The sequence below is a fragment of the Kogia breviceps genome, chromosome 11 (assembly GCF_026419965.1).
Source record: "Kogia breviceps isolate mKogBre1 chromosome 11, mKogBre1 haplotype 1, whole genome shotgun sequence".
Taxonomy (NCBI): Eukaryota; Metazoa; Chordata; class Mammalia; order Artiodactyla; family Physeteridae; genus Kogia; species Kogia breviceps.
In genome coordinates this window covers 71770377-71796607 of record NC_081320.1, presented here as the reverse complement: position 1 = coordinate 71796607, position 26231 = coordinate 71770377, and the positions used below count along the sequence as shown (strand labels likewise).

General features: G+C 41.6%; 1 protein-coding gene across 1 annotated transcript in view; it reads left to right on the top strand.

Annotated features, from left to right (window-relative positions):
• The window catches only part of TMEM178A (transmembrane protein 178A), a 50200-nt gene extending 24305 nt beyond the window's left edge, over positions 1-25895 (top strand). The window contains exons 2-4 of the mRNA XM_059078837.2: positions 11715-11828; positions 14647-14784; positions 24925-25895. Of these exons, the coding sequence (XP_058934820.1) occupies positions 11715-11828; positions 14647-14784; positions 24925-25166 (494 nt within the window). The 3' untranslated portion in view covers positions 25167-25895. The remainder of the gene's footprint in view (positions 1-11714; positions 11829-14646; positions 14785-24924) is intronic.
• The last annotated feature ends 336 nt before the right edge of the window (positions 25896-26231 follow it).

The window sequence follows — 26231 nt, the reverse complement described above, 5'->3', positions numbered from 1 at the left end:
ACTTTTGAAAGTGTAGCTCAATTTGAAGAATTCTATCAAGGCACCTGGAAGGGGCCAAGAGTGCATTGTTTTTAAGGATCATTTGCTCTGGGACACTGCCAACACGCTCTAAAGTGGGCAGCCTTTCTCCAGTAAGCTGCTCTTTTCTGAGTACTTGGGAAATTGCTAAAGGCATCAGTATTTATAGGTCATCGTGTGGCAGGTGGGAGATAGCTTTCTCCCTCTCTCTTTCTCTCTCTCTCTCCCCCTCCCCCTCTCCCTCTCTGTCCCTCCATCCTTCCCTCCCTCCCCCTCTCCCCATTTCAGAGTTGTTGTTTAGTTGCACTGTGTTACTCTTCAGTTTTTGTGGAACCATATTCTAGATTCAGAAAGTAGGTCCTCCGTCTAAAAGGCACTTGCTGAATAAATGTTTGTTGAACAGATGAGTAAGTGAAAGAAAGAATAAATGGTGAGGTGATTGACTGTTGTTGGCAAAAGGCAGTGACTGACACTTGGCCACTAATTTATTTTCACCAATGCTGAAGATGAGGACAAAATTACTGCTGTCCTTCAGGTCAGGACTCATGCTTCACTGGTCCTGCTTATGAAGGAGGATGGGAGGGGAAGGGGTGGATAGACACTGTCCTTTATTAAGCATCAACCATGGACTTGGCAGTGTTAGGACACTCTATGTATGTTATCTTGTTCGATCCTCATGACAATTCTGTGAGGTTTTATTACCTCTATGTTACAGATGAGGAAATGGAGGCTCAGAGTGGTCCAGTATATTGTTCTAAATCACACAGCTGGTTCCAAAGCCAATATTCTAGTTTGCACTCTTGCATGCTGCTTTTTATACGCACATGTTAAATGCACAGAAAGCCCCATATTCCCAAGTTTCTCCCAATATTTAGAGTGTAAATGTTTAACCTTCCGATTAAAAATATATATATATATTCATTCATATTCACACGAATTGAAAAAGTCATGGGGACGGGAGAGGGAAGACAGCTTAGGTTTGCTTCCCACACTGACTATTTGGATGTCTCCCTGAATCCAGGAGATTTTAACTTCAAGTGTGTATTAACAACAGCTTGAGACCCAGGTGCTATCAAGACAGCTTTTGTCCAGACTTTATTGATCTCTCTGAGGTCAGCATGTTGTGACCAGAGCAAGAGTAACTAGAAGTGACTGTTGACCTGTCCCTGTAACACGGTATCCCCTGTGGGAGGGAAGATACCACAGTGTGTGAGACTTCTGCATCCGCTGAGTCCATGGCTGTATTTGGTTTCATATGAGATGGGGCTCAGGGCACAAGGCATGGGGTGGGGTGTCGGTTATTGATGTGTCTGCCTTCTCTCCAATGGTATGATCATGTCCCCCTTTCCCACATTGGCAGCTCTGAGATGGAAAAAAGAGGCCAGGGCCTGTCTCCGCATTTCCATTCTCTGGTCTCCTGCTAGAGAGAGAAGGTGCAGGGGAGGATTAGAGAATGGGGAGGGAGAGAGAGGCGGAGAGTACCCAGCTGGGCTGAAACCCCCCATTAAGCCACATAGAATCACATCCTCTCTTCAGCCTCTAATCGTAAATCCCCAACCCACGAGATACATCACTGACTGTATGCCATGATGGTTCTGAGAAACTGAGGATCCCTGGCTTGGAAGTTTTAAATATCGTATTCGTTTTTATTGTAGACACAGCAACGTAACTAAATTAAAGGACATTTAAATTTTATTATTATTATTATTTTTTTTTTGCGGTATGCGGGCCTCTCACTGTTGTGGCCTCTCCCGTTGCAGAGCGCAGGCTCAGTGGCCATGGCTCACGGGCCCAGCCGCTGCACGGCACGTGGGATCTTCCCGGACCGGGGCACGAACCCGTGTCCCCTGCATCGGCAGGCGGACTCTCAACCACTGCGCCACCAGGGAAGCCCAAGGACGTTTAAATTTTAATTCAGCAAACCAGTCATCATCCACTGCTGTAACCCAGTGAGAATTTCCACCTTTGTACAGGATCAGGCCTGCTTGAACAGTTATTTCTGGCTTTCTCCACTGTTACTTTTTTTAAGAAAAACTTCCTGTGATGATGTTCACTCTTTCTGCAATAGGATGAATTCCTCAGACCTGGCAATGAACCTTCCCTCTTTGGCCCCTAGAGATCATGTGTTTACAGTTCAAGGAACTCACTTCAGCCTTGCCTTTAAGGAATAGTCCAGTTGTCTGGGTTTGTTCAGGTAGATAAAGTAGCAGCAGCAGAAGTAGTAACAGTAATAATAGTAGTAGTAGTAATAATAAGAATAATGGAAGCTTACACTAATAGTATTATATTATGTAAGTATTATATATTTAATCCTCCTATGAGATAGGTGGACTGTCACTGTCTATGTATTACAACTGAGGAAACTGGCGCCCAGAGAGGTTAAAGAACTAGCCAAAGGCACACAGCTAGTGAGCAGTGAAACCAGAATGCAAATCCATGCTATCTTGCTCCAGAGAGAGTATAGAGTGAACACAAATATAATTCTGTGCTTCTAAGAAGTTGATTCTCCATGAGTAATAAGAAGTAATTATAGCAGAACATGCTAGTATGTTGTGGAGAGAGAATCTAAGCAAAGAATAACATTCACACCTTTCAGACACTCGTGGTATCAAATCGTCTTGCTCTTAGTTGCTTTTGCTTTAATTGGAGTCTTACTCACCTTCATCTGGAAATCTCCTCTCTCCAGTACAGAAGCCACCAGCCATGGGAGACTACTGAGAACTTGAAATGAGACTCATCCAAGAGGAGATGTGCCGTCAGGGGAAAACCAACACTGGGTTTCAAAGACTTGGTGTGAAAAAAAAGCGTGTCAAGTACCTCATTAATAATTTTCAACATCTTGACTGCCTGTTAAAATATATTAAAATGAATATCACCTGTTTATTTTTGTAGTGTGACTATAAGAAAATTTAAAATTGTATATGTGACTTGCATTCTATTTCTACTGGACGTCAACGCTCTAGATTTACTGATTTTATTCTATCTTTCTCCTTTCAGTTCTGAAGACTTCATGATGGGTTTGCCCTTCAGGACTGGTTTTGGTCATCTGGGGCTTAAGTCAGCTGTAACCTACTAAGCTTACTGTACGTAGTTTATTTATCTAAGCGAGAGCTGTTCATACTCATCCAAGGAGGTGATGAGGAAAACCTTTTCTTTTGTCTGTTTAGCACCTGATTCCCTCAGAAATTAAATCTCATGGACAAGAACATGGTAGCCGCCCTGCCCTGTGAGCCCACAGTTGATCTTTCCTATTAAATTGGGATGTGCACAGGCAGAGCTGGTAGGAAAAGAGTTCTTCATTTTTCTGCCTACGGGCTAGTTATGGAATATTCCAAGTTGCCTTTGAAATGTTTTAGGAAACAGTGCAGACTGTTCACAGACACTTTCATCTGCTTGAGGACCTAAAGCATCAATTATACTGTAGTTGTCAGCAACCTCTTAAACATCACGGATCCAGAAAGAAGTCACAGCCTCGACTATTGAGGAACTTGGGACATTCAGGGGGAGGCAGACTTGCTGACCTATTTATTAGGAAATAACGAAGACTGAGCAACGGGGGCCAGATTGTGTGGCTCAGCCTCTAAAATCAAAATAAAGCCAGAGAAGGGGGGTGGGGTGGGGAGCTATATGGGCTGCATGCCTGGGGAAGACTTTTTGAACGAAGGCTGTAGGCCTGGAGGGCTTAGTAGGTTGTAGATTGTTCTAAGGTGAAGGCTTTAGGAATAGGAAGAAATGGGCGTGACACTGCCAGGGGACACGTCTGGGAGGGATGGGGGGAGCCCCTGGGGACCAGTCACATGTAAGTGTAAGTGAGCTGGGGGGCAGGGATAGGTGATAGGGGCCCGTAGCCTGGGCTTGATTCGGGGGAAGCTGATGGTATGTTCTCGATGGGGCAAAACAGAGCTGGATGATGAAAACCCCAGGCTTATGGCTCTCAGGGACCACCAGAAATTTTCTCATCTCCTGTTTGCCTAAGTGTGGAAGTTGGTACATTGGCACAGCGTTAAAGCTATCCAGTATACGATTATGTAGCACCTACCTTTTGCCAGGCACCTTATTTTTAAGTAAACACATAATTCTAAAATAAATACGTTACATGATGGCAAGTAAAGCTGTAGTTATCAATTTAAAGAGACATATTAAGCTCAGGATACTGTGAAAGGCAGGTGGATATAACAAAAATCTTAAAGGTTTTCATCTTCTGCATTACAGATGGGCAGCTGAGGCTCCAGAGGCCCCAGGTCTTCACACAGCAGGTTTATCTAAGAGTGGCGTGCAGGGTAGGATGGAAAATGGGGAGAGAGTGGCAAAGAGGCCAGTTAGCCCACTGTTTAGGGGTGACGTGAAGACTCTCTAGGAGTCTTGAGAAGTGGTGAGAATGGAGAGGAAACACGAGAGCCACTGGTTGGACCGTTGTTCAGGCAGCTGTTTCATGTGTCTGTTTATCTCTCTGTGTACTTGGTTGATCTGCGATGCTCATTTAGGGTTCAGACTCCTAGTGCGTCTGATTGTTCTGTTGGTGAGCGTGGGCAGATGCTGAGAGGTAACTCATAATCCAGCGCTGACATTTATTGAGCCTTAGAGTGGGCTACATCCTGTGCGATGTCTCTTTCTTTCCTCACAATAACTCCATAACGTATCTGCCGTTATTCCCCCTGTTGTACAGATGAGGGAACCAAGGCTCAGAGAGGTAAGGTAATTTACCAAAAGTCACACAGCTGGGAGTCAAATCCGAGTCTGGCTGACCTCAAAGCCTTTAGCCACTGCGTATATATGGCCTCATCATTGATCGACTCTAATGAACTTTAACAGCATCTTCTGCTGTTTCTCACTTTTCTCCCTCATTTAGCCTAGAGTGTGAGTTTCTGTAAGTTAGCTTAGAATTTGATTCCTTTCTCTAAGCATCAGAAACAACAGAAATTCACCAGCCCCTAAGCCCCATTTTTAACCCCTGTGCAGCATATTTTATGTATCTTATTCTATGGTTTATGTCATCATTAAAGTGGCTCTACTTGGCCCTTTAAAAAGCTAATTAATCACTAAATATAGACCACAAGTTGTTCTTTTCAACCCCCTGCGTGTCTCTTTCCCCCCATTGTGAGATGCCATCTGGTGCTATGAGCTCATGCTTTTTGTGTTTCTTTTCAGAGAGCCAGATTCATTGCTCTCTAAACCCGGAAAGCCAGTTCATTTCAAAGTTCGCATGCATGGCTTTGAAAAAATTTGCATCTAATGCCTCCTTGTGGACTTTCACAGTATCACTCTTCAACATATCGCATGGCATTTCTGTCTTTACCACCGTCTATGTATATATGTATACTCGTCTTTTTACCAAAAGGACTTAATTTGTCTTTGGCAAATTAAGCAACTAGAGGTCTTTTCTGGGGCGATTTTTGTCAAGTTTCAATTTGTCAGTTTTACATGGGTGCTGTAGGAAGCCAAAACTTAATAGTATACTTTACTCTTCGAATCTATTTGACTTTTTGCTTTAACCGTGGAACAAGTGTTTAAGAATAAGGAAATAAAAGAGCTAATCGCAGGCCTCTGACACTACTGCTGATCTGTCCTTTACTCCATCTTTCTCTTCCAATTCTGATTGAAGTCTCTAATTATCTTCCAAGGGAGTAGAGCACCGGGGCTGTAGAGCATTTTCTTGCAAACTCAAGAGAGAAGCTCTGGGTTCCCTACCACGTTACCAGTCTTTGGGACCTTTGGGCTACTACTGCTTGTCACTCTCCAGTCCAGACCTTGTCACTCTTCCCACTTCCTTTTTCTTCTCATTTCAAGTTCTTGGCCGTTTAAATTTAACCTGAGAGCCTACTGGGGAAGGAAAGGTAATTTGGTGATGTGTGCACTGCTTACCTCATTCCTGGCACACATGTGGTGCTCTCCTGGGGAAGCAGGAGATCACTGGGCTGGCCGGCTGCCCGCCTCCTTTCTGCTATTCTCTCTGTCCACTGGGATCACGCCTGTTCCCAGCAAGGGGCAGAGGAGGAGATGGGCTCTGAGAGTATTAGCAATGATGTCAAGGGACCACATATTTCCCTAGCACGGGAGTTGGTAGAAGGCCAGCCCCGCCGAGTCCGAGATGAGAATTTCTCCCCAGTCCAAACCCTGTCTCTAGCATTAAGTAGCTTCCGTGAGATGCAGGAAGGATGAAGCCACCAAGTCAGCCACGAGCCAATCCAGTCTCCAAATAATGTGTGTTGAAAGGTATGGATAATATACAAACAGAAGGCTCAGTTAGGTATCAGCTTTGTTTCCAAAAGAGCATATGTTTGGACTAAACTGAAAAAATTTGTTTTTCACTTCAAACTGACAGTTCATTTACTAACTGTGGTTCTCGAACTTATGGTTACCAGGGGGGAAGGGTGGGGGGAGAGGGCTAGATTGGGAGTTTGGGTTTGACATGTACACCCTGCTATGTTTAAAATAAAATGCCTTTCCATGAAAAAAAAAAAAGCTGCAGTTCTCACTACCCACAGAATTAAGATGCATTTCTAAAAGCGTAAGGATTTCTAACTTTCCTGAGTGAGCATTATACAAAGTTTGGGTAACGCCATATATGTTAAAAGCTTGGTTATTGCTTTGCACTGTGGCCTTGGGCTACTTAATCTCTCTGAGCTTCAGATTTTTCTACCTGTCTAATGGAGCTAATAATACCTATTTCATATTTAGCTCATAGGGGATTTTGGTGAGTATCAAATGGGTTTTGTCAATGCTTTTTTTTTTGTCATCTATGAGGTGATTTCTGTGCTTTATTCTATCGATAAGGTATATTACATTAATTCATCTTTATATGTGGAACCAACCTTACATTCCTGGCATAAATCCCATTTGGTCGTGATGTACAATCCTTTTTATATGTTGATGAATTCACTTTGCTAGTACCTTGTTGAGGACTTCTGAATCCATATTCATAAGAAATATTTTGTAATATTCTTTTCTTGTGATACCTTTTTTTTTTTTGTATCAGGGCAATACTGGCCTTATACAATGATTTGAGAAGTGTTCCCTCCTCATCTGTTTTTGTTTTTGTTTTTTTTTGAAGAGTTTGTGAAACATTGTTAATTTGTCTTTAAACATTTGGTAAAATTCACCAGCGAAACTCTCTGGTTCTGGACTTTTCTTTGTGGGAATTTTTTTACGAAGTTAATTACTAACTCATTCTCTTTACTTGATATAATTCTGTTTAAATGTTCTATTTCTTCTTGAGTCAGTCTTGGTAATTTGTGTCTTTCTAGGAAGTTATCATTTAATCTGTATTATCTAATTTGTTGGCATATAATTTTTTCACAGTATTCTCTTATACCACTTTTTATTTCTGTAAGATGGTTAGTAATGTCTTCTGTTTCATTCCTGATTTTAGTAACTTGAGTCTTCTCTCTTTATCTTAAATGGTCTAGATAAAGATTTGTCAATTTTTGTTAATGTTTTCAAAGAACCAAGTTTTTTTTTTTTTAATTTTCCTTATTTTTCTAGTCCCTACTTCATTTATTTCCACTCTAATTATGTAATCTCTCTCCTTCGGCTTTTTGGGTTTAGTTTGTTCTTCTCTTTTTAATTTCTTCAGGTGGAAAGTTAGGCTATTGATTTGAGACTTTCTCTTTTAATGTAGGCATTTGCAGGTATAAATTTCCCAGTAAGCACTGCTTTAGCTGCATCCTATAAATTTTCATATATTGTGATTTTGTTTTCATTAACCTCAAAGTGTTTTTAAATTTCCCTTGTGATTTGTTTTTGATGCATTGGTTGTTTAGAAGTGTGTTACTTAATTTCCACAAATTTCTGAATTTCCAAAATTTCCTTCTGTTAATGATTTCTAATTTCATTGTATGGTAGTTAGAGAACATACTTTGTATGACTTTCTTTTAAATTTATTGAGATTTGTTTTATTGCCTAAAATATGGGGTATGCTGGGGAGTGTTCTATTTGCACTTGAAGATTATGTATATTCTGCTGTGTGGTGTAGTGGTCTATAGATGTGTGTTTTGTCTAGTTGGTTTATAGTGTTGTTCAAATCTTCTGTTTCCTTGTTGACCTTCTATCTAGTTGTTCCACCATTATTGAAAGTGGAGTACTGAAGTCTTCAACTATTATTGTTGAATTGTCTATTTCTTCCTTTAATTCTGTCAGTTTTTTCAAGTATTTTGGGGCTTTGTTGGTAAGTGGATAAAATATGTTTATAGTTGTTATATCTTCTTAGTGGATTGCCATTTTTATCACTATAAAATGTCTTTCTTTGTCTCTAATTACACTTTTGGTCTTAAAGTCTGTTTTGCCTGATGTTAGTATAGTTATTCTGTCTCTCTTTTGGTGACTGTTTTCATGGTATATCTTTTTCCATCCTTTTGCTTCCAACCTACTCATGTCTTTGAATCTAAAGTGTGTCTCTAGTGGACATCACATAGTTGGATCATGTTGTTTTGTCTATAATGCCAATCTGCTTTTGGTTAGAATGTTTGGTCTATTTATATTTTAGTCCATTTATGTTTACCTGTATTGTAACATTACAAATGTTCTTTGTTTCTTCATGTGGATTCAGTTACTGTCCTTTCATTCAGCCTGAAGGACTCGCGTTAGTATTTCTTGTAAGGTAGATCTGCTAGTGACACATTCTCTCAGTTTTTGTTTAACTGGAAATGTCTTCATTTTCCCTTCATTTCTGAAGGATAGCTTTGCTGAATATAGAATTCTTGGTTGATAATCTTTCTTTCAGTGCTTTGAATATGTCATTCCACTCCCTTTGACCTCCATGTTTTCTGATGAGAAATCAGTTTCTAATCTTCTGAGGAGCTCTTATACATGATAACATTATTTTTTTCTTAACATTTTCAAGATTCTCTATCTTTGGCTTTCAGCAGTCTGGGTATGGATCCCTTTGAGTTTATCCTATTTGTACTTCATCAAACTTCTTAGATGTGTAGATTCATGTTTTTCATCAAATTTAAGAAGTTTTTTTCGGTTTGTTTTTTTTTTTTTTTTTTTTTTTTTTTTTTTGCGGTACGTGGGCCTCTCACTGTTGTGGTCTTTCCTGTTGCGGAGCACAGGCTCCGGACACGCAGGCTCAGCGGCCATGGCTCACAGGCCCAGCCACTCCGCGGCATGTGGGATCTTCCTGGACTGGGGCATGATCCCGTGTCCCTTACATCGGCAGGCAGAACCTCAACCACTGCGCCACCAGGGAAGCCCTAGGAAGTTTTTGACAACTATTTCTTCAAATATTCTTTTTGTCCCCTTTTCCCTGTCCTCCTTTTTGGGACTCCCATTATACTCCTCAGACTGGATAATCTCAATTGATCTGTCTTCAAATTTGCTGATTCTTTTTTCTGCCTGCTCAAAATTTTGTTGAGCCCCTCTAGTAAATTTTTAAATTTCCATTATTATACTTTTCAACTTCAGAATTTCTATTTGGGTTTTTTTCTGTCTCTTTTCATACTTTCCATCACTTTAGTGATAGTCTCTATTTGGTGAGACATCATTCTCACACTTGTCTTTAGTTCCTTGGACATGGTTTCCTTTAGTTATTTGAACATATTTAAAACAGTTGATATAAAGTCTTGGGTAGGGACTTCCCTGGTGGTCCATAGTTGAGACTCCATGCTTCCACTGCAGAGGGTGCAGGTTCAATCCCTGGTCGGGGAACTAAGATTCCACATGCCGCACGGAAAGTCTTGGTTAGGTAAATCCAATGTCTGGGCTTCTTCAGTGACAGTTTCTATGGACTGACATTTTTCTTCTATGTAGGAGCCTTTTTCTGTGTATGTTTTATACTTTTTAATTGAAACTGGACATTTAAAATAATATAGCAACTCTGGAAATTAGATTCTCCCTCCTCCTCAGGGTTTGTTATTGTTTTTGTGTTGTTGTTTGACTCTACTGAACTAATTCTGTAAAGTCTGTATCTTTTGTCATATGTGGGCCCTGAAGTCTCTGCTTGGCTAGCTTAGTGGGACGCTAATGATTGGACAGAAGTGTTCTTAACTTCCTGGAACCAATAAGTCCCCCAGTCTTTGCCAATGGGCTCTGTGTGTGTGTTGGGGCACGTGTTCAACTCTACTTTAGCCTTCACTTCCTGCTTACACAGAGCCTCAAGGTTAGCCTGAGGATGAGTATCAAGTGGAATGACAGTTTGGAAAAACACAAATGAGAGCTATTAATGCAGTCTGTTATCTTTTATTATTCTCAGACCAGATCATTTGCTCTTTGTAAGCACAGGCGTTTTCTGACTTATAAATACATAACTTATATGTAAACACCAAACTTATATGCCTTAGACCTCACAACCACTGCCAGGGGCCTATGTTGAAAAAACAAAGAGAAAAATAAAAAGAGCTGTGAGCTTTTAGAGAATCTGTGGTTTCATAAGGAAAAAAAAAAAGCTTCCAAAAAAGCAAAGATAGTCTTGGGTAATGTTTCTCAGCTGTCTGCATCAGCATTACTTGGGATGTTTTGTTAAAAGTCAGTTTCCTGGCTCCATCCCAAATCTTTTGAGTCAGAGTATCTTGGGTTGGGTCCAGGAGTCTACATTTTAAACTAGCTCCCCAGGTGATTCTTATGCATACTGATGATTGAGAAACAAGGGAGATCATCCTGTAGGTGCCTTCACATCAGGGACTAAGTGGCTCATGATGTTAACTGTGCTCAAATACTAATCTCCCCTTTCAATGCCTGATTTTTTAAAAATTTCACTTTATTAATTACATTTACTCAAATTCCACCAATTAGAGATTTATTTGCATCTATGAGAATATTTTTTAACAGCTGCTAGAGTTAAAAGATTAACATATACTCACAGCTCTTTTAAAATTAATCTAATCAGATTGCATTTATCCAAACAGCTGGCCAAGGTGATTTACAAGGAAAGAAGGAAGTTTTGTTTCGTTTTAATTTGACAGGAAGATAGATAGTTTCATGGGATTCAGAAGACTTTAGGGGAAAAATAGGCCTGTGTTAATTTATGCAATAAAAGCATGGATTGAGAGGGAAGGTAGGAGAAGATACTAGATAAAGCAGTGGGTACTCGCCCATTTCAAAATATTGTGCGTACAACCAGAAAAGGGAGGAAAAAATTTCTTTCTCCTTTCTACTTTTAATATTACCCGCTGTCTTAGAACCTAGAATTCAGATCAGTAAAATGTGTATTAAGGAATTGTATCAGCTGCTGTAGGGCTACTTAGGCTCTCGTGGGCTGTCTAGAGACCTAATCACTATTTAAACCACAATGTAGAAGGCTCTTTATTGAAAAATGTCTTCCAGTTTCCAAATAACACACTTCCTGATATACTTTTTGATTCAGCCCATTTGAGAGTTTGAGGTTGGATCAAATTTGGATGCATGAAATTTATCTTTGTTCAAATTCCAAGCTGATTTCTCCCAATCATCTGTATACTTTTAGGCCATTTCTCGTTGAGGAGTTTTGTGTTTAGTTAATAAAAATTCAACATTGAAAAAACAATTAGGGGAGTTTAGATTCGTATCAAATTTAATACATTCAAAAATGAAACATGATTTTAAAAATTATTTTATGTTTTGGGTCTTTACTACTCTGACTTGTCTCTATTAATGAGAGTAATCAAGAGATTAATATCCCCTGCCCCTTCAACCCAGTTTAGGATGCATTATCCTGCCTTCAGTTTCCAGAATTCTATTACAAATGCACAGACTAGTAAATCACATTTCTTATTTCCTTCAAGGTATTGCACAGCGATGTACAGCTATCAAGTACCACTTTTCTCAGCCTATACGCTTACGAAACATTCCTTTCAATTTGACGAAGACAATCCAGCAAGATGAATGGCACCTGCTTCGTGAGTATTTCTGGGAAAGGGTCAGAGAGGGTCAGGGAGGAAATGGTGTCTTTCTGAACAAAAAGCATTCCCACCAGCCCTTTCAGATTTGGACTGAAAGATGCTGTGCTGATCCTACGTGGGCCTCTGGGCCCCATCTGACTTGGTCAGAGACTCAGAGAGTCATTTCACTGTGCCATGGTCACACCTTGTTTGCAGATCAGATGTGTGAGAGTCAGGCATGGGGCTTTGTGAAACAGTGCAGTGAGCGTGTCTGTCCTGGTGGCATCTGTATACAAGCCACCTCCTGAGTGCATTCTTTACCCAACCATGTGGTACAAGGCCCTCATCTGGCGCTTGTCTTAGTAAACCAAGGAGACTATACCTTAGGTGTGTTCTTTTAGTTTTCCTTATCCAATATTCATTTTAGTTACTGTGTCTATCTCAGACCTTGGTATTTCTGCTAAAATATCTTTATGAGTGTATGTTATAATTTTCTCAGAAGGTGTCTGTTATCTCCACATCCCGATGGCAGGAACTATCTTTTTTACTGTCAGGAAAATGTGAAACTGTAGAAAGGATTGTGCAGTGTGACACCAAAGAGCACTGATATTTACCTGAAAACTGTTGATTCATGTTGCCTAGGGATAGGTAATTCAGGAAAGCAAAAAACTAGGCCTAATCCTTTTTAGTGTTTACCCTAATCAGAGGTTGGCATTGTAATTTCCAATGCAATCAACGCAAGGACTTCAGTGATCTTGTTTTGGTGACCAAAGTCACTACAGGAAGCCAAGTAGAGTTTCATTTTGTAAAGTCAAGTCTCTCTACAGATCAAAGGGCTCTATTTGGAATCTCAAACATGTAAATGGAAGCTCTTAAGATATTGCCCACAGCAGTGGTATAATATTATAAATATTATGATTGGCAAATTTAGGACTTGGAAATTCATTGGCTAAAATGTGGTTTATTTCTGAGTAGTATGACTTCCTGAAAATTATATCTTGCTGGCTGATCTTAATGGTCATTTCCCAGCAGATCTTAATTAGAGCCTTATCTAAGTATTCTTACATCTTAATTCTTTACGAGCATGTTTGGAGTTCTTTGCCTTAATCATCTATGCAGAAAGCACATAGTCACTGGTTTTAGGCAAGAAAAGATCATCACAGGGTCCTGAAAAAGACCCTTATCTCTTTACTCTAAGAATTTGTACCCTGTTACTGCCCAGCAAGACAGTACTGAGCATTCTCCTCTTAATCCTCTTTGAGGTTCTCATGGAAAGATGCTTTCAGCAGTCTCAGGCATGGCTTTTTCCAAGAAAGTCACACTTGGTGATCTGTACCATGTTTACCAGATAAGCTTAGCATATCCGGTACTAAGGCAAATCCCATGTGGATTATATCTGAACCCTGTGCCTTTTCATGGCCATAGAAAATAAAACTTGAACCACAGGGAGTTTAGGAGGTTGAGAGAGAACGGTGACTGAGCTATGATTACACTGGATGTCTCAAAACGACTTACACCTTAACATTAAACAGCCCCTTTAAATGATCAGTGCCTGTGACCCCTAGCTCTGTGGTGGTCTACACTGCCCCTTCTAGGCTGTAATGCCCTGCTTCAGTTTAGATGCTCTAAACTGAGAAATCCCTTTAAACAAAAGGGATGGACCACGTGTGACAAGGGCAAGACCGAAAGCTGCCGTGATCCACCCTGTATACATCATCCTGAGTTGCCAGAGGCCACAGGAACACACAGTGAGGTGGTGGCTGCCTGGGCACCTTTGCAGAGCAGCCCACGCTCACACAGCGGGCTGTGCCTCTGGTCTTGGCTCCCTGTGTGTGAAGATATGCACAGTCCACCTTGCCTAGACCTGTTCACTGGCTTCGGCGGCAGACTTATGTTTGGGATCTGTTGCTCTGAGAAGGATCAGAGAAATTTAGCTCATGATTTTTAAAATTAGCTTCATTCAAAAAAAAAAAAAAAGGGAGGGAAATAGAAAGAAAAAGCAAAATAGCAGGAGGGTGGACAACTGGAATGGAAGTGTACCCATACATCCAGCCAGTCCATCTCTCGGCTTGGCCTAGAAGGTGGGCCAGGGCCTGGGTTCCCGGCCCAGTGATCACAGTCGTGTTTTTGTGATAGACCAAACTTCTTGTGTGTACAGTGGGGCTTGGCCCACGGGAACAGCCTTTTCTTAACCTAGGTACTTGGGAGCTTGGGTTGTAGGGCCTATGTTTAAGGGAAGAGGGCCTTAATGAGTAGATGTCCTATATATGCATCTTGGGCCCTATTTCAGTTACAATTGCCTTCACTTTCTCCAAGGCTTTTTGAAAATAGGCAGGAGGAAGCATAACTTAAAAATAAAGTAATTGGCATCCTTGGTGCGCAGGTAAAACCATATTTCCCTATATCTCAGGTTTTAGGCTCTTTCCCCAAAGTCAGATTAATTACAGCCACCACAGTGGTGGTGACCTATGATTCTGTTGCTCTTTGGAGGATAATAAAGATCTTTTGCAAACCTTCCTCACTCTCAGTTTACTAAGTAACTTGTTACCTATTACCCTTGTTTACCCTGGTGTCCGCTGGTCTATTTTCTACTTGATACGGACTTCTCCATGGACTCAGGGAGGGTAGATGCTGACCCCTCAACTTGTTACACCCCATCTGTCCTCTTATGAAATACCTAGGAAGTTTATTTCCTAAATCACCGTGGCCCTGAAGGCCCTACACCTGTCCATGTAATGTATTAATTTTCACAATGTATACAAAGCTCTTCATTTACGAACTTTCAATAACTCTCCTTCTTCTGCTTATTATTTTGAATGTTGTGTTTTGAGATTAGATTTAAGAAGAATCACTGCTGGCTTCCTGGGCATGGCTGTGGCCGTCCTACTCTGTGGCTGCATTGTGGCCATGGTCAGCTTCTTCTGGGAGGAAAGCCTGACCCAGCATGTGGCCGGACTCCTTTTCCTCATGACAGGTACGCGAAACACCTCTGACACCTCTCCCAGCAAAAGCAAAGGCCTCTCTGCAGGCGGCTAGCTTCACTTTGTTATCTCTCCATTAATTTTGTTCTCACCTGTGAGAAAAGCAACCAGAAGGCCATTTGGCTTTGGTGGGCAATACAGAATTTAAAGACAACAGCAGTGTTAAAAATGCAGCCCTGATTTCCCCACTGTGGCCCGTTACAAGGTTAGATGGAAATGTCTTGGGTTTAATCTCCATATGAGGCAGGTCTGATTCTTCTGTCCCATTCTTTCCTATTGTGCCCCTAACCCTGGCATGGACTCTTGGCATACATGGGCCACTGCTTCTCAGGAGCCCTCCAGCAGAGGGTGATAGCTCAGCACAGCCCATGCCTCTGGGCAGAAGGTCAACTCAAAGTCTGTTTCTTAGTGATGGAGTCATTGGTGTCATTTTTACACACAAAACATTCATTCATTTCACTCCGCAGATATTTTGTGAGGACTTACTATGGACCAGGCACTTCTCTACATACTAAAGACACATAATGATTAAGGCAGACAAAATCCTTCTCCCTTTCTGTTGTGGGGAGACACAATAATTTGCGATAGTGATAAAAGCCGCGAGGAAGATAAGCGAGGTGGCGTAGGGGACCCTCTTCCACATAGGGAGTGTGCCGCGGGCAGGAAGGAACGGTGCCAAGGCCTAAGGCAGGGATGGCTTGACGTATGTGTTTCGAGCCACAGAGAGACCAGTGTGGCCGGAGAGCAGGGAAGGAGAGGACAGCATCCCATGAGGTGGAGAAGCAGGCAGTGGCTTGGATTTTAATCTAAAGGTGGTGGATTTTAATCTCTGGAAGCCACCAGAAGCTTTTATGCCGGGGAGTGACTTGCTGTTAAATCAGGAGATTGGAAGGGGGTGTGTGGAGACACGACTATAGTCTTTTCGACTGTCGGGTGAAGAACAGTTTTGTCTAAGAAGGAGTCAGCAGCTGAGTTGATGGCTGAAATTGACTGCAGGTGGCTGCGGGGAGAAAATCTTTCCTCCTGCTTTTTCCCAGAAAATTGTGTCTGTGATTAGTGAATGCCAAGTTAACAGTTTCACAGAGTACACTGAACATCAGAGTAATAGTACTCTAGATGTGTAGCCGTTTTGAATAAGCTCATTTCTGCTTCTCTGGAGTTCTGTTACTCAAGCGACCGTGACTGGGTTTTCTAGCACTGCTTACTGGTACGGACACTCACTCAAGCCCGTGTTCGCTGGAGGCTGCAGCACCCCTCGGTGACTGGCACCATTTTCTCTGTCTTTCAGGGCTGACAGGTAGGTGGTGCTTTGCCTTCTGGTTGGTCAACCAGTCAGCTTCTGTAACCCAGTTCACAGACAGAGGTCCTTCCTGCCTTCTAAGTCCTGTCGGCCCCTTTCCGACCCCATGAGATGGCGCTGTAATCAGCAGTGACCTGGAATAACGGATGATCATTGTAAGCATCCCGACAGAGCATTCAAAAAAACCTGGCCTTTGAATAATTCTTAGCAAAAAAAAAAAACTCAAGTTGTCCAGACTTGGGTGAATACACAGAGGCTGCAGGACTGTAGCCCAGGGAAGCTAAAATTCTAGTTTCTGAGGTTTTGGAGGAGGATTTGAACCTTCAAGACCAGCCATTGGGAGGGTGCCTGCCTAAAGGATTCATTAAAATCCAAAGTGTAGGGACTTCCCTGGTAGTCCAGCGGTTAAGACTCCACACTCCCAATGCAGGAGGTCCAGGTTCGATCTCTGGTCAGGGAACTAGATCCCACATGCCACAACTAAGAGCCTGCACACAGCGAAGACCCGGCACAGCCAAATAAATAAATAAATGAATAAATATTAAAAAAAAAAAAATCCAGGGTGTAGAATGAACAGGTGAGGGTGTCAAAGATTATCAGAGAGGTCTGTGCTGCCCAGGGGATTTCTTTAAGCTTAATGGTCATGAAATATCTCCCCCCATTTTCTTCCCTTTCTTTATTAGTTGGGCCCCCATTTTTCTAACTCTGGTCCTCATATACATCAAAGAAGTATTCACAACACTTCAGCCCTGGAAAGGCCCCACATAGCATCCTCAGGAAAATGAAAGGAGCTGAGGGCCAGACAAAAGCCTCAGGAGTAGTAGGTTTTAAAGGACCCTTGTAATGTGGGTAATGCATGAATAATTTAGGATGCTCTTAGATATCAAACAATTGTTGGCATGAAAATAAATCACAGGACCATAAAAGTCAGGCTCAGTGAGCGTTTCTTGGGAGGCAGAGCGGCTGGTTTGGTTTTAAATGAAAGGAGGGTGGGGGTTCAGTCTTGCACTGGCTCAGAGGAGAGCTAGGAGCTGAGTTTCCTAAGCCAGCCCCACCTTCCCCTGCTCAGCCCTCATTCCTGAGCCATCTGTGTAACTCTGGGCCAGACTGGCTCAGGGCTCAGCAGGATTTATCATCAAAAGCCCCTGTGCAACTGTTAAAAACAAAACAAGCAGAACAATAGCCGTAGTAGCAAAAACCCATTGCAACCCCCAAACACCCTAAACTTATAAACTTGAAGTTTGATGACCAGTCCGGAAGGGTGGACACACCTACCACATAACACTGGCTTTTTTTTTTTTTTTTGCTTTTGGTTGCCAAACAACATTTTTTTTTGGAATAAAGGGAAAACACACTTTTCGATCTCACCACCTGAAAAATTAGTTGGTAAAATATTTTCCTTATCCTGGACCAAATCTTGACCAAGTCTTTGTCTCACTAAAAACAACAACAACAGGGAGAGAAGTGGCTGTGGCTCTAAAAGGGTAGCCCAGGGCATCCTTGTGATGGAAATGGTCTGTGTCTGGACTGTGATGGTGGCCACATAATCTGCACACATGGTGACATTCCGTGGAACTAAGTGCACACACACACACACACGTGAGTGAGTGCGTGTAAAAACGGTGAAATCGGAATAAGGTGGATGGATTGTATCATCGTAAGTTTCCTGGTTGTGCTATTATACTAGAGTTGTGCAAGACGTTAGTGTTCGGGGAAATTGGGTGAAGGGTATACAGGATCTCACTGTGTTATCTCTTTCAACTGCATGTGAATCTACAATTATTTCAAAATAAAAATTTAAAAGAATACAACAACAACAAAAAAAAGTAAAGAAAAAATGTTTGCCACCATCATCACATGGAAAGTATTGACTATTTTGTTTTCTGGGCTTCCATTTATCATCAGACCGTAAGCATTCCCAGTGGCCTTATATTGTTCTGTGTTCGGTTTTTAATAGCTTTTAATAGCTGCATGTTCTTCCATGGAGTAGATTTGCCGCGTTGTGTTCCCTTACTGTGGGATTTAGGGAGGTTTGTTTCATTTTTGCTACTACAAATAATCCCTTTCCATTTCCTTTGTAAACACCAAGATAACTATGTTAATCCATTGCATGAGATAAATTGGCTGTAGGACCTTCCCACATAGCAGCAGGAGACGAGAGCAAATAAGGGTTAAAAGAATTGATGTTAAAGAAGCAGAAGTGTCTTCAGCAGTCTTAGTCGGCATCACCCCACAGATTTTTGATGCTAAACTTAGCCTCTTCTAAGGCGCTAGCATCTTCGTTCTCTACCTGAATTTATTAGCCAAACCTTCAATGAAGATTATCAGTGATGTGACAGTTTGAGATGTTAAAATGGAAACTTGGAAACAATCTCTCTCCGTATGCCTTATTGCATACTGACAGCTCTTGATTACCCGCACGTGGAGCAGCCCGGCTGCTGACTGTCACTTCCCATCCTTAATTCCCTGGGGCCTCCCAAGGGGTCCTCCAGCAGGGCCACGGGCACAGAGCCTCAAGTGTAGCCTTTTGACCTCATGGCCTCTGAAGTTACACACACACCGTCACGGAGGCATATCCAGAGGACTAAGGGAATCCAACAGTGAGGGGCTGCCCTTTATCAGACCCCACTGCCTCCAGGCACTGCGAGTGAATATTTCCATCAGCTTTAAATGATGCATTCTATTAGATTGCTGTTGTGCTAGTATGATGATTATCATTTGTTAGAAATATAAATATTTAAAAAGGTTAATTTAATCAATGCAAATATTTTTAAATACAATTTTTACGTCTCCGTAGTAGGGTTTTAATTACCTTTAATATACTGGGAGTCTCAAAAATTGGATAATTTTAACTTGGTCCTTAACTTGGTCCTCCCTTGATGGAGGCCTTCATTCCCCTTCATAGGCTGTGCCCTGAGTGGCCACTGCTGAAGAAGCAGGGCCTTGGGGACAGTAGAGAAAGAAGAGACAGCCCAGGCTGCCCCAGCAAAGCTCCAGGACTGGTAACACCCACGCTAGGCCACCCATTGTTTTACTTCAATACATTCAAATTAAAACAAAGACTCCTCTGTAGGTGTATTGAATTCTCTAGGGTATCCACTGATTATGACCTAAAACTACAGGTCCTTAATGCCGTATCTGAAGCCCTTGGGACCAGGTGCATTTTGGAATTCAGGATTTATTTTTTTTAATTTATTTAATTTATTTATTTTGGGTTGCCTTGGGTCTTTGTTGTTGAGCGCGGGCTTTCTCTAGTTGCGGCAAGCCGGGGCTACTCTTTGTTGTGGTGCACAGGCTTCTCATTGCAGTGGCTTCTCTTGCTGCAGAGCACGGGCCCTAGGCGCATGGGCTCAGTAGTTGTGGCTGATGGGCTCTAGAGCACAGGCTCAGTAGTTGTGGCGCACGGGCCTAGTTGTTCCGTGGCACGTGGGATCCTGGACCAGGGCTCGAACCCCAGTCCCCTGCACTGGCAGGTGGACTCTTAACCACGGCACCACCAGGGAAGTCCCTGGAATTCAGGATTTTTAAGTTTTATTTTAGAAAGGTAATATAGTGCATGTATTCTATATTATCTAACACCCTGAGCAGGGTCTGAAATCAAGTATACATTAACATTTCTGCAGCCAAACACATGAATATTCACACTAGGTAGGATCAATAAGGACTATAAATAGCCTGTGCCACGCCACGTCAGGCCAGATTTGCAGGTCAGTGAGATTGCTGTAATCTTTCCGAAAAAGATGGGATGTTTTTTGGACTTAGTTAATTGCAGATTGTGGGTCTTGTATTTGATTTTTGTAAAAAGTGTTGTCTGTCTCTATTAGTCCTGACCAGTCATTTAGATAAGGCAATTTAGCAATGGCTTTTTGAGCAATCTGTGTGAAAAGTAGCTTGAGGCGGTTTTTTTCTGGAATTGCAAAGAGGCCAGAATGATGGGCAGGCCATCTTTTAAAGGAGTGAAAAAAAAAAAAAATCAGTGTTTATGTCTTTGGCTGTTGCAGCTATGATATTTATCAAGCAGGCTAACCAGGGTGAAGCAACTTCCAGTCCTTTCCGCCTTTCAAGCACATCAAAAGAGGATGGTCAAAAGAGTGAGCCGTTACCCTAACTACACCATACCAGCTGGCCATAGGCACCATGAAGTTTAGGGAAGGAAATTAGGTTGATGATCTGGGATGGCAGCATAAATTTATTTCTCTTCTGATCCAAAAATATCCTTTTCGTTCTTGTAATTCTGTGATATCACTGTATCTTCTAATGAAGAACTTTGGCAGAGCACCTTTTAATATTTTATAAGAAAAGTCACTGCATACAGTGCTCTTCAGAACACGTAGTTACTCACCCTTTTGAAGATGCTACCAGCAGTAGCCAGGACTGAGTTTGGGACTTATAAACCCCTCTCCCCTGGCGCCACCAGCTGGGCTGAAGCGTATCAGTGGTGGTAGCCCAAGGGAACTCCTGGCTGGTCAGGGGAGAAGCGAAAGGGAAGGAAATGTCTAAGAGAAGAAGGGAGGAGAGGTGACCTCTTTCCTCGTGGCTTTTCTTTTTTCTTTTCTTTTTTTTTTTTTTTTTGTGATATGCGGGCCTCTCACTGTTGTGGCCTCTCCCGTTGCGAAGCACAGGCTCCGGACGCGCAGGCTCAGTGGCCATGGCTCACGGGCCCAGCCGCTCCGCGGCATGTGGGATCTTCCCGGACCGGGGCACGAACCCGTGTCCCCTGCAGCGGCAGGCGGATTCTCAACCATTGCGCCACCAGGGAAGCCCTCCTCGTGGCTTTTCAGGAATGACCATTAGATTTTGAACTTTTGAAATGCAAGGCTGGTACCTTATCTTTCCATGCCCTCATCCCATATCTTGCATTAACTAGACTGCTACTGACAAGAAAGCAGCATTATCTGAAATAACTTGCCATCTAGGTAAATCCTACAGGAGGTAATTTAGGATGAACTGGTTCTTAGGTGTGTAGAACTCACTGTTTTGCAGAACTCAGTTTTCTTAAGCAGGTTTTGCACACTCCATGTCCTCAGTGCTGTTAGGCTCCATGTGGAACTTATAGGAAGTCCAGGGCTCTCTACTCCTGTTCCCTGATATGCATGCTGGAGAGTGAGTGGAAAGCACACTTGGGGGTCCTGATCACATCAGCATCAAAGCAATGATGGCTGTGACCATCAAGAACTCATTCCACTTAACTTCCTCTAAGATAATCAGAACTGGGTCTGGAACATAGTAGATGCCTATAAATAATTCTTGAACAACTGATTAAATAACACTTAAAATAGTAAAATCTTGCTTAGGCCTGTAAAAGGGATGGAAATATACTTCATACATTGACCATACACACAAACTCTTTCTCTCTCTCTCTCTCTCTCATACACACACACACACACACACACACACACACACACACAAACAGACCTTGATCTCAGAGCTTTAGCCTCCAGAATTGTGATAAAGTAAATTTCTGTTGTTTCAGCCATCCAGTCTGCTGCTACTTTGTTAAGGCAGCCAGAGCAAACTAATACACATGAGGACTGTAAGACATGCATATGGAACTAAAATAGAATTCCGCAGGATCAAAATTGACCTATGACTACTAATCTAGCTACAACAAAGATGTCTGCATTCTTTAAACACTTTTCCTTGGTGTCTTCAAAGTTGGAAGGGTTTTTCTTTCCCCTTATTAAGATATCTTGAATGGGTTAGGCCTCTTTTACAAAAGCTGGTTGCATACATTGGAAACACTGCTTTGTCTCCTCTCCGTACATTGCTCTGTAATAATCAAACAGCCCTGCCCCTCCCACAGATAACAGCTGTGGCAGCTATGTATTTGCAAACTTCCCTAGATATGTGAGGGTCCAGAAAGGGGAAATTCTTAGATATGCTCTTTGGTTCATCTTTGCTTTTCTCTCACTCAGAACTACTTCAAGAGCATCTTGGAGGGAGAAAAAAATGTTCTTGGAGAGCAGTCTCTGGGGACATTTGTGGGAAGGGGAGGGGCAGACATCAGGCGTATTTATGGGCTCACGTAACCTCCTCCACCCCTCCGTCTCAGCTGAGTGAGTAAAGGCAGAAGGAAATACAGCAGATTTTCATCAAGGTTTGGCGATGCCCTAATCCTAAAAGAACTTAAGTGGCACAGAGATGTATATAATATTTCAAGATAAAATAAATACAAATAAGGGATAAAAATAAGACAAAGGAGCAATCAGGTTTGCAGGGCAAGATGGATCCAAGGGTGAGATTAGTAACCAAAAAGCATACCATGAAGTCCCCAATTTTTGCCCCTGTGGGGGCCACTAATTTAGCTTTAGGGGAGTTTCAGCTCTGGCAACTCGATCAAAAAAAGACATTCTATTAGTGACATCATTCACAGTGTCCATGAGGTAAGCACAAACTAAGTGCCCTGGGAAAGCACAACGACTCATGACCCTCAGGGCAGAGAAAGTCATCCTGAGGTTAAATCCTCAGGTTAGGTTCTTCTTATGTTTTTCTCTTCAGTATGAACTGGTGGTGTTATGCTAAAATTCATTTCACCAAAAGCAATTTTATGGAGTTGGCAGGGGAGAGGTGCTAATAAAATCAATGTTTAGTATAAAATCAAAAAGAGTATGTGCAGAAAGAAAAATCCATGACGTTCAAGTTTTTATTTAGCTGCATAATACCAAGTGCTAGATTCACTAGGAAATTTTGGGAAATGTCCTTGCTCAATGCCATATTATGGAATAACAGAGTCACAGAAATTTGACACTGCAAGGGACTTCAGGAACCAAATCCCCCATTTCTTTTTCCCCCAGATGAAGCTCAGAGAGATTAGGTAATTTCAAGGTCACACAGTGATTAGATGTAGAGCTGGGGACCAGAATACATATTCCCTGCATCCCAGCCCAATGCATTTGGACACGAAAGTATGCTTAAGAGTCTTAGTCTGAATTCAAGCTTTCAGAGGTCATTAAAACTACGTTACTTGTAAACAGCTTCACTTTTAGGTATTCAGCTGTGTGCAGACAGTTAAATGCAGAAGAGTTGTTTTTCCTGTGAACAGGTTATTGTTCTGTTATTCTATTTTACCTCTTGATACTCCAGAGATCAGATTTTTCTAACTGCCTAATTGTTCTATTACCAGCATTCATTATAAGGACCTTGTTATATAGAAACACCATCTTTGTTTTGGCCAGTGAAAGCATTCATGTAGATGTAAGAACATTTGCTGTTCACAAGGTTTGAAAAAAGCAGAGGAGTATTCTGGTTTTGACTGTGCCATTCCTTTATGAAAGAATTATTTCCATCATGATCTTCCTTTGGACAACTCAAAAAATGATGTGTTTACCATAGTAATTTGGAGCAAGAAGTCAGAAAACAAGATTTTATCCTTTTTAGAAAAACAGAAGAATCACTTTAGAGTCTAAAAGTAGAATTAGGCAGAGTAGGAGAGATCAAATCACCTCAGATCAAGTGTCCTTTTAATTTAAACCATTTCTAAACGCACACTTGGAAAAGGATTCAGGCAATGTGTTCTTATGTGATTTGAGTGCAGGCAGAGTTCTAGCACTTAAAAATGACGTTAAGGAAAAGAAAATGGCATTAAAGCGATATTTCCTCCCAATTGCTGCCTGCTCTGAGTTTGTTTTTCTGCTAGTGTTTCTGATCCCAAAAGCTCTATTAAAAAGGGGTGTGGAGATCTGTTACTTTTAGCCCTCTCCTTTCAGTTCCCAATTCGGTGTCTCTGTTTCCTATGGAGATGCTGCATAGCAATTTTTCAGCAAATGGTTGTAACCTCCATTGTACACAGGGGTGAACCAATGTATGAAAAAGACATGTGTAGGACTCGGAACCAAATGGAACATTCTGATGCTTGACTGGGTGCCAGTTTTTGTATTTATTACCCACCTTCAGCTCAGCAACTACCTCAGTGTGATCCCATGCTCACCCAAAAGGAGCAGGCTTGGGGGTCCACTGGGATGCAATAGAAGCATCTACATCCTTGAGGAGTAAAAATCCGGTGTTTTGGGCTTTTGAAGCATTTTTATCAGAATGCTGATTTTAGAGTTCTGAAAGGACAAATGTATATAACGTGTTTCTATAAAAAAGTAAAATTTGGGGTCTGTTCATTTTCCTTAGGTTACCTAAACTACCTGCATTCTGAGTGTTTGAATTATAGATCTCCTATATATGATGTCAGCTATTTTGCGACAATTCCAACATCCTGGATTTAATTTATATTATTTAAAATATTTTTATCTATTCATTAAAAAAAAAAAAAGATTTTTGAGGCCCTAGAATGTGCCAGGCTCTGTGCCTTAAAAAAAAACTTATAAAAATTCATTTACGATATTATCAGGCAACATGATAAATACTAATGATAATGGTAATTGAAAAAGAAAGACTTGGTATGATGATTGCAACTGTCTAAAACTGTGTCAACTCAGGTAAAGAACAAAGGGAAATGAAGATTGTTTGTATTAGGTTTGAGTGATTATAGATTTTTTTCGTTAAAAATAATTAAAATTTCTACTACGTTGTTTTTAAGAATAAAAAAATAAATTCAAATATACATACCAATTTAATTGAGATCATTCTGAATAATTCAAGTTATCAGAATTTTCCCATCTTTTTCACTCCTGTATCTCCAGAACTTAGCATACAGTCTGGCACATAAAGGTTTTGCCAATGTTTGTTGAATGAAGTAACTCAAGTGAAAGAATTGTCAATCCTTTATTAATCTGGATTCATCATCTCATCTGTTGATCTGATGTTCACGAAGGCCTGTCTGGCATTTGCCTTGTAGCAGGCAAAACTGTAACCCATCACCCTGCTCTCTTTGTGTTATTTATAGGAATATTTTGCACCATTTCCCTCTGCACTTATGCCGCCAGCATCTCCTATGATTTGAACCGGCTCCCGAAGCTAATTTATAGCCTGCCTGATGATGTGGAACACGGCTACAGCTGGTCTATCTTTTGTGCCTGGTGCAGTTTAGGCTTTATTGTGGCAGCTGGAGGTCTCTGCATCGCTTACCCATTTATTAGCCGGACCAAGATTGCACATCTAAAGTCTGGCAGGGACTCCACGGTATGACTGTCCACACTCAAGTCCACTGCTTGGTGGCCCGTCCACAGTGCGGACGACCCTTGAAGGGGACGGAGCAGAGTTTGAGTCAGGATCCCAAGCACAAAATCGGTCTTTTACATTCCAGCCTGTTGCCTGCCAGCCCCTTCTGGATGACTGATGTCAAATCATGCAAAACCTCCATACCTTTCCAAGGACAAGACTGCTGTGAATTCAAGTGCTTTAATGACTATTTATGCTTTGACTGTGAGGACTAGGGAGCAGTGCCATGGAACATTTCTGGGTTTAGAAAAAGAGGAAACCGCACTGGAAAAATTTGTATGATTGCTATTTATTTCAGAAAGTTTGTACATAACAATTACCCGAGAGTCATTTCTATTTGCAAAAGGATTCATGACAAAGCGTGTATAATTTTCTTGTCATTGTACCATGCTTGTTAAATTTAATGCAGCACCTTCAGAACTTGTCCTAATGGTGCCTTGTTGTGTCAGCACCAAACATTTGTGCATTATTTGTGGATGTTTTCTGTCACAGGGAGATTCTTCTGTTGCCTTATTTATTTTTAATTGAAGTCTCTTCTCCATCTTTGTACTGGAATCAAAATCATAAGAGAAACAGATCAACCATGGAAGAGCTAACCTGTAATGCTATGCAGTATTGTTAGAAGTCCTATCTGTCTTTCGACCTGTCTCTTTATGTTAACTGGATTTCTGCATTAAATGACTGCCCCCTTGTTAATCTGGGTGTGTTTTCCTGTCTTTCAGCCACGGCAGTAGGTCTCCCTAGCCATTCGGACAGGTGAGAACTCTTTGTTTTTAAGAGACTTGCTTCATCTCAGTTAGGTTGGTCATTTTTATTTATCTTTTGTAGTAATCACACACATACTCTTGACAATAGAGATCATTTTCCAAGCTTCTTTTAAAACCTTACCACAGTATTTTGAGTTTTCTTCTCTCCCTCTTCGTCTCTGTTTACCATCTGCCTGGTATTTAGCCACTGATAAGGATTCACAGTCTCTGGCCTTCTCCTTGGACCTCCTACCCCAGTGGGTTTCAGCCTTGGCTGCACATCTGA